We start from the raw sequence: 10,821 nt of genomic DNA, 5'->3' as shown, positions 1-10,821 counted from the left end.
TCTCTTCGGTTATTTCAATTTGGGGGCATACTAAGGGCTAGTTTGGTATTGTTGTGCTTTGAAAAAAAAAAGTTGATTCTGCTGTGTTGTGAGAATAAGCGGTTGTGAAATAAAGCAGCATAGTGTTTGGTAAGTTTTTTTGTAAAAGTGCTTTTGGAAAAAAAAAGCTGTATGATAGTGTTTAGTAAACTTTTATGTAAAACAGCTGTGACTCGCTTCTTGAAAGAAAAAAAAGCTGGTTTTGAGAAGCTGCATTTTGCTGCTTCAGCTTTTTGCCACTTTTCAGCTTAAAATGACAGTGACTTTGAAAATAATCTGAGTTACCAAACACAAATTTTACTCCAGTTTTTTTTCATCCTAGCTTGTTTTTAAAATCACCTCAACCCCAAACTGGGGCTAAGTATCATATTGTACAAGAGAAATCTTAGTTTGTTAATTTTATTACAGCTGCCAGTAGTTAGTTAGAATCTTTTGTAAGCACAAGCGTGTGCAGTAATCTAAGTTTAAATACCCCTGTTATATTATTATTCTTATCAATGAAAGTATAATTTTCCTAATAGAATCTACATGGCTGTAGCCAACCATTTTTTTTTCTGTTTCGTTTTAATTGCATGGTCAACGAATTGGAAGCTGCCTCCCCCAAGTAATTACAAGATATAAATTGTTTGTCCTCGCGGCCGGCCTGACTTTGAAGTCTTGTTCCATCTATCTAGAACCAGCAGGTAAAAATGGGATAGAATTTGTGGTTTGCTTGACTTTGAAATCTTCCTCATCTGTGCAGCACACAAGTTTAACCCACTCCTTCCCCTTTAGTTAGATAACATTTTTTTTTTTTCTGTTTTGTTTTAATTGCATGGTCAACGAATTGGAAACTGCCTCCCCCAAGTAATTATAAGATATAAATTGTTCGTCCTCGCGGCCGGCCTGAGTTTGAAGTCTTGTTCCATCTATCTAGAACCAGCAGGTAAAAATGGGATAGAATTTGTGGTTTGCTTGACTTTGAAATCTTCCTCCAGCTGTGCAGCACACAAGTTTAAATTTATGGCGATAACCTATGCTTTTACATATATATATATATAGTTTTGAATGTTGAAATAGCATTGCCATGCCTTGGATGAATTAATTTCAACAAAAAACTAGATGTGGCAAGTACCTGTAAAGATTTCCATGTCTCTCTCAAACAAAGAAAATAGAGGAATATAAACAAAACGAGGGAGGACAAACAAAGCCAAAACAAGGGAGAAGAAACAATACAATATGTAAAACTGTTTGATTCAGCCACTTAGTACTACAATATAGTGGTATTCATTTTCACTTGTAAGTAAGAGATCTTAGGTTTGGTTCTATTAAAAACGAATTTGAACCGTATTATATTTAGTCCATTGCAAGGCTAAGGCCACCCCCTCTCTCTTAGTATAGATAATATCGTTTGCTCAAAAAAAAAAAAAAACTGTTTGATTCAATGTTGATTTCCCATTTAATTTTGTTTTCATGTTGACTCTTAACCTCGACTGATTACGATGGTGATGTCAAATTATCAGAAAAACAAGCCAAAGGTTCACTTCCATCAACATCGATATTTTTTTTCAACTTGTTAACTATCACTTGCATAGTAGGACAAGCGTGAGGTTTTATCATAAAAAACCTCGATTTTAGTTTTAGTGGGGTTAGGATATTTACACTCTTCTTTTCTCAAAGTAACGGCTATCCCATTTAAAGGAAGCAAGAGCAAAGTCTATTCAGTTCAACTGTGATGAACAATCAAGTGCACTAATTTAACAGTCATCACCAAGAATTAATAAACTGGATCAAAATCTTCATTTGGCATAAATTTCGTTTTTACAGAAACTGAAGGAACTGAGGAGTAGCTGTCTTTCCATATCCTTATCAATCAAAGAAAATTGAGCGATAATATGTAAACAGAACTTGACCAATCCATGAAAAAACAGCAAACATTTAAAAATCAAAGACAAAAATTAGTAAACGTTCATGTTTTCAAACAAACAGAGGAGTACAAACTCATAAAAGCAAAGAGCTAATTTTTTCACAAACCAAAGCCAAAACAAGGGAGAACAAACAAAAGAAGCACAATTAACCATAATAACCCCTTTTCCTTGGTCGTGTGCATGTCTGAATGTCCATCTGAGAAAAGTGTTAAAATGGAATTCATTCTTATCGTTTTTTAAGCAACCTCGACGGTACAAGAAAATTTATTAACCATAATGTAGAAAGACACAAAATAAATTCCAAAACTAACTACAACACAAGTCATAAATTAAAATGCGAAAACATAAAGCATAGTTTTTATTCGTTGCATCTTACCCTAAGCATAACATGGAGTCCAGCTGCATTGCTTCTCACAACCATTTCAACGTCTCCACCTCTGATTTATGTGAACATGTCTTCGATGAGGACCAATTCTTTCTTCAAGTTGAGGGAATATCTTCACAAGGATTTTATACATAGTCCTGTAATACCATTTACTCCATCTTTTGAAGAACACAAGTGACCCAACAGCAACTGCAAAGCCAAATGCAAATCCAATTTCGATACTAATAAGATCCCAATCAATCTCATTTGTAGAATTTGGATGGCTTCCGTTAAATGTTGGTGGTGGTGACAGTCCTGCCTTGTTATCTACCGTCAATGGAGGCCCCCATAACTCTTTGTTCCCTGTAAATGAGTCTCTTGGAAATGTTGAAATTTGAGTACCAGCTGGGATCTTGCCGGCAAGTTGATTATTTGAAAGATTCAAGAATGCAAGGAAATTAAGCTTTGCCAGTTGTTGTGGGATTTGCCCGCTCAGCTTGTTTTGTGACAGGTCCAAAGACTCGAGTTGTCGCATGTTACCAAATGATGATGGGATTTCACCTGTGAAAGCGTTACTCGACAAGTTGAGCAAATATAGTGATTTCAAATCTCCCATTTCCTTGGGTATTGGCCCACTGAAATTGTTGCATGAGAAGTCAATCAAGGTCAAGATAGTAAGAATCTTTGCCAGATCACTCTTTAAACCTTTGCTTGTAATCGTTATAGCATGCTCATAAAAAAATTCACCCCCTCCTCCATGAAGGTTTTCACCTTGAAAAACACTGACTGTCGACGGGAAACCAATATCTTTGTTATCTTTCATTGCTTGCCATGATGTCAGAGAGAATCCCGGTACTTCACCATTGAAATTGTTGTATGCTAAGTCTATGATTTGAAGAACGGGCCAGGTGCCATTGGTCTTCACTACTGGACATCCAATGCCTCCATAGAAATTGTTGGACCGCAAAGCAAGAACGCTCAAGGTGGAGACGTTCTTCAACAAGCATGGGAAGGTGTCTGTTATCTGATTCTCTTCAAGGTTTAAAAATCTTAACCTTCTGCACATGGCTAGAGACTTTGGTAACTGACCTCTGATCTGATTTTGGCTGAGGTCTAGAGTTTCTAATGAGTCACATTTTTCAGGAATAGTAATAGTTCCAGCAATGTTGTTTTTCCTCACATTAAGTATCCTGAGTGTACTCATTGCAGCCAAGCATTGGGGAATCTCGCCACTCAGAGTATTATTGGACAAATCAAGAGTGAGAAGATCACTTGCATTGCATATTGAGATTGGAATACTAGAACTGAAATGATTGTTTGAGTAATCCAGATAATGGGCATATGGTGGAACAATTGAAATTGGCCCCTTAAGCTGGTTCAAATGAAGGTCAAGCACAGATACATGAGATGTGGAGTTGAGGAAAGGAGTTTCTAGAGTTTCTAAAGAGTTACATGAAACATTTAGGTATTCGAGAGAATCAAACTTCCAAATCCAATTGGGTAGTTGGCCTTGAACTTGGTTATCCGAAAGGTCCAAACTTCGTAAACTAGTTTGATTTCTCAAGAAAACTGGGAATGTTCTCAACTTGTTAGAAGCCAAACTGAAATCAATAATTTGAGGAAATGAAGAGTATGAGGAATTGCTGCCCTTGTATAAAACCAGCAAGCTATTGTGTGAAAGATCAATGCTCGTAAGTTTTGGCAGCTGATGAGGACCATTAAAAGGAAAGGCACTGAAATTATTTGAAGAAAGAGTGAGGGTTTCAAGCCCTTGAAAATTAAAGATAGACACGGGTACTGGTCCTTCTAAATTGTTGAAACTCAAATCAATGAAAGTAACTAAACTAGAAGAGACGTTAAAATTTTCAGGGAGTTGCCCAGAGAAATTATTATAGGAAAGTACCAAGTCTGGCAACAAGGGAAGAGAAAACAGAGATGACGGAATACTCCCCACCAGTTGATTGTTGTCCAAATGGAGATGTACCAGATTAATAAGGTTTTCCCAATGAATAGAACTAATTGGACCATTAAACAGGTTTGATGACGCGTCCAAATCAACCAATTTAGATAGGTTCCCGATTGACTTTGGGATTGATCCAGTGAAATTGCATTTGGAAAGGTCTAGTGTGGACAACATGTTGAGGTTGCCAATAGAGTCATGCAATAACCCTGAAAAGCTTGTCTCGCTTAAAATCAAGGATTGAAGAGATCCATTCTTGGGAAATTCTGGCAAAGAACCATGAAGTTCCGGATTAAAGGAGAGGTCAAGAGTTTGTAGAGTAGGTACCTGAAAAATCTGCTTTGGAACTGCTCCACGTAAACCACAATTACATAAACTCAAGGTAGTCAACTTTGAAAAATTGGCAAAGAATCTTGGAACCGGAGCAGAGATATTGTTTCCGTCCAAGTTCAACACCGTTAGGTTTGAAAAGTTGGAAAAGAATCCTGGAATTGGACCGGAGATGTTGTTGCCAAAACCACCCAATTGAATCACTGATAGAGACTGAAGCTTAGCGAGGGATTGATCGATAGGACCCGAAAGATTAGTTCGAGATAAGCTCAACACCCTTAGGTTTGGCAGTGAAGATGATATCGCTTGGCACCAGTGAGTCTTCTCTACTGATATATCTACACCGTCAAGATAAAGCTCTATAAGCTCTGTGAGGTTCTGAAAGAGCATGCTGAACTTCGGGCTTTCAAGTGGTTTGCGGCGCCCGTTATTGTAACGTTGAGAAATATCAAGAACCTCCAACCTTGTCAAGCGTGAAATCTCAATGGGATTTTTCCCGAAATAAACGTTATTTGATAAATTTAGATACCTCAAGTTTGTCAGCTTTCCGATTGCAGATGGAATGAGAGAGCCGTCAACAAAATGGTTATCGGCCAAGTTGAGGCTTTGAAGATGCTGAAGATCGAAGAGACTGCTGGAGCTGTCAATGCCACCCGAGATGTATTGGCTGCTAATGTCAAGACCGACAACACGCCCGTTGGTACCGCAAGAAACACCGACCCAAGAACAACAGTCGGTACTTGAATTCCACGATATAAACTTGGACAAAACCGGAGAATATCCCACTGAATCATCAGCATCATCAAACGTAAGGTTTTTCTTCAAATGGAGCAATGACAGTTGCTGGTCTTTGACACACTGGCTGTACACTTAGGCCTGGCAAACGGGTCGTGTCAGTCGTGTTCGTGTAACACCTGTTATCTTAACGGGTCGTGTCGTGTCACACCCGTTATCTTAACGGGTCCTTAACAGGTCGTGTCACTTTACCCAACGGGTAAAGTGACCCGACCCGTTATGACCCGTTAAGAAAAATATATTTTTTTTCTTAAATTTGCACATACCACACATTGCCACATAAATATTACTTCAAAACATTAAAACACATTTGTCGTTTAAGTACTACATCTACACTCGAAAATAAGAGCCTAATAAAAAAATAATACATACACTACTAATCTATTACAAATTTTAAATGTGCAAGGATATGCAAAATGAAACAGTTTTTGTTTTCAAAGTTGTGAAATCTTTCTCAAAAGTTTAAACCTCAATTTACAAAATCCTCGATTTACATCGATCATCATGAAATTGCATTGGAACTTTGGTTTGATCTATTACCTTCAAGAGTTATGTTGATGATGTCTTCAGTAAGGTTTTCCACGTCATAACTATCTTCTGCATAAACTAAGCATAGAAAAACCAAACATTAAAAATCATTCAAATTATGAGAAGTTTACCAAAATAATTATGAAAAAAAATAAAACAATAGTACTATACCATACTTTTATTAAGTATAAACATAAGATTTTGTGGTATCCACTAGTGTAAGTATTTTAAATTGAAGATCGAATTCAATCATTGTATTCATATAAGGTCAAGGAGTGTAGTTGTAAAAAATCATCAAAATCGGAGTGAAATTAACCGTTAAATCGTGATTTTTCGTTTATAACCGTCGAAAAGTTTTGTCCCGTTACGTGCTCTCTGAATGTTTGTTTTTTGCAATTTTTGGCGTATGCGATCTCGAAATATATACAAACATGTTTGACGGTTGGATCATTGAAACTAGTTTCGTAGAATGAGTATCCCATCAAAACAATAGATTCACTAATACTTAAGAGTTTATTCATACTTTTATTAAGTATAACATAAGATTTTGTGGTTTCCACTAATGTAAATATTTTAAATTGAAGATCGAATTCAATCATTGTATTCATATAAGGTCAAGGAGTGTGGTTGTAAATAATCATCAAAATCGGAGTTAAAATGACCGTTAAATCGTGATTTTTCGTTTATAACCGTCGAAATGTTTTGTCCCGTTACTTGATCTCTGAATGTTTGTTTTTTTCAATTTTTGGTGTATGCGATCTCGAAGTATATATAAACATGTTTGACGGTTGGATCATTGAAACTAGTTTCGTAGAATGAGTATCCCATCAAAACAATAGATTCACTAATACGTAATAGTTTATTCATACTTTTATTAAGTATAACATAAGATTTTGTGGTTTCCACTAGTGTAAATATTTTAAATTGAAGATCGAATTCAATCATTGTATTCATATAAGGTCAAGGAGTGTAGCTGCAAAAAATCATCAAAATCAGAGTTAAAATGACCGTTAAATCGTGATTTTTCTTTTTATAACCGTCAAAAAGTTTTGTCCTGTTAATTGATCTCTGAATGTTTGTTTTTTGTAATTTTTGACGTATGCGATCTCGAAGTATATATAAACATGTTTGACGGTTGGATCTTTGAAATTAGTTTCGTAGAATGAGTATCCCATCAAAACGATAGATTCACTAATACTTAATAGTTTATTCATATTTTTATTAAGTATAACATAAGATTTTGTGGTATCCACTAGTGTAAATATTTTAAATTAAAGATCGAATTCAATCATTGTATTCATATAGGGTCAAGGAGTGTAGTTGTAAAAAATCATCAAAATCGGAGTTAAATTAACCGTTAAATCGTGATTTTTCGTTTATAACCGTCGAAAAGTTTTGTCCCGTTACTTTCTCTCTGAATGTTTTTTTTTTGCAATTTTTGGCGTATGCGATCTCGAAATATATACAAACATGTTTGACGGTTGGATCATTGAAACTAGTTTCGTAGAATGAGTATCCCATTAAAACAATAGATTCACTAATACTTAAGAGTTTATTCATACTTTTATTAAGTATAACATAAGATTTTGTGGTATCCACTAGTGTAAATATTTTAAATCGAAGATCGAATTCAATCATTGTATTCATATAAGTTCAAGGAATGTAGTTGTAAAAAATCATCAAAATTGGAGTTAAATTAACCGTTAAATCGTGATTTTTCACTTATAACCGTTTAAAAGTTTTGTCCCGTTACTTGCTCTCTGAATGTTTGTTTTTTGCAATTTTTGGCGTATGCGATCTCGAAATATATAAAAACATGTTTGACGGTTGGATCATTGAAACTAGTTTCGTAGAATGAGTATCCCATCAAAACAATAGATTCACTAATACTTAATAGTTTATTCATACTTTTATTAAGTATAATATAAGATTTTGTGGTATCCACTAGTGTAAATATTTTAAATTGAAGATCGAATTCAATCATTGTATTCATATAAGGTCAAGGAGTGTAGTTGTAAAAAATCATCAAAATCGGAGTGAAATTAACCGTTAAATCGTGATTTTTCGTTTATAACCGTCGAAAAGTTTTGTCCCGTTACGTTCTCTCTGAATGTTTGTTTTTTGCAATTTTTGGCGTATGCGATCTCGAAATATATACAAACATGTTTGACGGTTGGATCATTGAAACTAGTTTCGTAGAATGAGTATCCCATCAAAACAATATATTCACTAATACTTAATAGTTTATTCATACTTTTATTAAGTATAATATAAGATTTTGTGGTATCCACTAGTGTAAATATTTTAAATTGAATATCGAATTCAATCATTGTATTCATATAAGGTCAAGGAGTGTAGCTGCAAAAAATCATCAAAATCAGAGTTAAAATGACCGTTAAATCGTGATTTTTCGTTTATAACCGTCGAAATGTTTTGTCCCGTTACTTGATCTCTGAATGTTTGTTTTTTTCAATTTTTGGCGTATGCGATCTCGAAGTATATATAAATATGTTTGACGGTTGGATCATTGAAACTAGTTTCGTAGAATGAGTATCCCATCAAAACAATATATTCACTAATACTTAATAGTTTATTCATACTTTTATTAAGTATAATATAAGATTTTGTGGTATCCACTAGTGTAAATATTTTAAATTGAATATCGAATTCAATCATTGTATTCATATAAGGTCAAGGAGTGTAGCTGCAAAAAATCATCAAAATCAGAGTTAAAATGACCGTTAAATCGTGATTTTTCTTTTTATAACCGTCGAAAAGTTTTGTCCCGTTAATTGATCTCTGAATATTTGTTTTTTGTAATTTTTGACGTATGCGATATCGAAGTATATACAAACATGTTTGACGGTTGGATCTTTGAAACTAATTTCGTAGAATGAGTATCCCATCAAAACAATAAATTCACTAATACTTAATAGTTTATTCATACTTTTATTAAGTATAACATAAGATTTTGTGGTATCCACTAGTGTAAATATTTTAAATTGAAGATCGAATTCAATCATTGTATTCATATAGGGTCAAGGAGTGTAGTTGTAAAAAATCATCAAAATCGGAGTTAAAATAACCGTTAAATCCTGATTTTTTGTTTATAACCGTCGAAAACTTTTGTCCCATTACTTGATCTCTGAATGTTTGTTTTTTGCAATTTTTGGCGTATGCGATCTCGAAGTATATACAAACATGTTTGACGGTTGGATCATTGAAACTAGTTTTGTAGAATGAGTATCCCATCAAAACAATAGATTCACTAATACTTAAGAGTTTATTCATACTTTTATTAAGTATAACATAATCCACTAGTGTAAATATTTTAAATTGAAGATCGAATTCAATCATTGTATTCGTATAGGGTCAAGGAGTGTGGTTGTAAAAAATCATCAAAATCGGAGTTAAAATGACCGTTAAATCGTGATTTTTCGTTTATAACCGTCGAAAAGTTTTGTCCCGTTACTTGCTCTCTGAATGTTTGTTTTTTGCAATTTTTGGCGTATGCGATCTCGAAGTATATACAAACATGTTTGACGGTTGGATCGTTGAAATTAGTTTCGTATAATTCGTATCCCATGAAGATCAATGGTGTGTGTGTGTGTGTATATATATATATTTATTTATTAAGTAGATTTAAATCTATTTATTTTGTATGTATAATTATTATAGTTTTTAGGGGTATAAAATTTAATATATATATATATATATATAATTATTATAGTTAATATTTTGGGTATAATTATTATAGTATATATAATTATTATAATTATTATAGTTAATTTAATATATATATATATATATATAATTATTATAGTTTTTAGGGGTATAAAATTGTTAAATTAATATATATATAATTATTATAGTATTTTTTTAGGGTTATAAATTATTAAATTAATATTCTGCTTATCGTGTATCGTGTTACCCACGTGTATACCCGAACAAACCCGTTATCTTAACAGGTGCTTATCGGGTTACCCGATAAGCACCCGTTTCGTTATCGTGTCGACCCGAACACTTGTTAATTTCGTGTCGTGTCGTGTCGGGTTATCGGGTCGTGTCAGGAATTGCCAGGCCTATGTACACTCCAGTTGTGATATTATCACAGATAATGAAGAAGAATAGGAGGACGAAAGATTGTAAAGTTTTCATTTTTGCAAGCTGATCAAGGGAAGTGTTTGGTGAAGAACTGAGGATTGTCGTGGTGGCCTTAAATTAATTTTCATCGCTGCTGACTTGACGAAGTCTATCTCCCATCTATATCTGTAAACCGTTGCTAGTAATATTAAAACGTTGCAGAAATGTATTAGACAATGATGTGCCTTTAATGTCGTGGAAAAATCTTCCGCAGGAGATTTTTGGTTGGCATGAGTTGCTGACTTTGAAGTATTTCCCCCATTTTTCTAGTGGAGTAGGTTTGAACTAAGATAGGTGTAGGGCCGGAGAGAGATTTTATCTTAATTCACATGGCGATAGGGGCAGAGAGAGAAACGATATATCAAATTATTATCAATTGTAGGAACGACGGATTCCCAATATGATACCTACTTCGATTACTTAATTCAATTATTGATATTATTGGGTCATCCAAAGTTTCTTGTCAAAATTGCATTGCCAATACGACGCATTTGTTGACAGCGGGAGTAAAGAATTCAATTTAGTTTTGGATTGGGTCATATTTTTGTGTCACTGTGAGAATAGAACAAACAGTCGAAAATCGAAGACAAAACAAACTAAATGTTCATGTTATCAAACAAAAAAGGAGCTACATGCAAAACACATAAATGCAAAGATCTAATTTCCAAAAACCAAAGCCAAAACAAGCGATTACAACAAAAGAAGAATATATAACCAAGTAAAATTGTTTGATTCATTGTTGATTTCCTATGCAT

The 10,821-nt window shown here is 34.1% G+C and overlaps 1 protein-coding gene across 1 annotated transcript; it reads right to left on the bottom strand.

Moving 5' to 3' along the window:
- Positions 1-2,152: 2,152 nt before the first annotated feature.
- Positions 2,153-10,256, bottom strand: LOC103418939 (receptor-like protein 7). Its single transcript, XM_070820682.1, has 2 exons — positions 10,017-10,256; positions 2,153-5,471 (listed from the first exon to the last, which is right to left on the bottom strand). The coding sequence occupies exons 1-2, from the start codon at positions 10,079-10,081 to the stop codon at positions 2,369-2,371; spliced, it is 3,168 nt and encodes a 1,055-aa protein (XP_070676783.1). The 5' UTR covers positions 10,082-10,256; the 3' UTR covers positions 2,153-2,368.
- Between the last annotated feature and the right edge of the window lie 565 nt (positions 10,257-10,821).

The sequence above is a fragment of the Malus domestica genome, chromosome 04, assembly GCF_042453785.1.
Source record: "Malus domestica chromosome 04, GDT2T_hap1".
Classification (NCBI taxonomy): domain Eukaryota; kingdom Viridiplantae; phylum Streptophyta; class Magnoliopsida; order Rosales; family Rosaceae; genus Malus; species Malus domestica.
The sequence above is the reverse complement of the archived record's forward strand: the minus strand, read 5'-3'. Positions and strand labels throughout refer to the sequence as shown.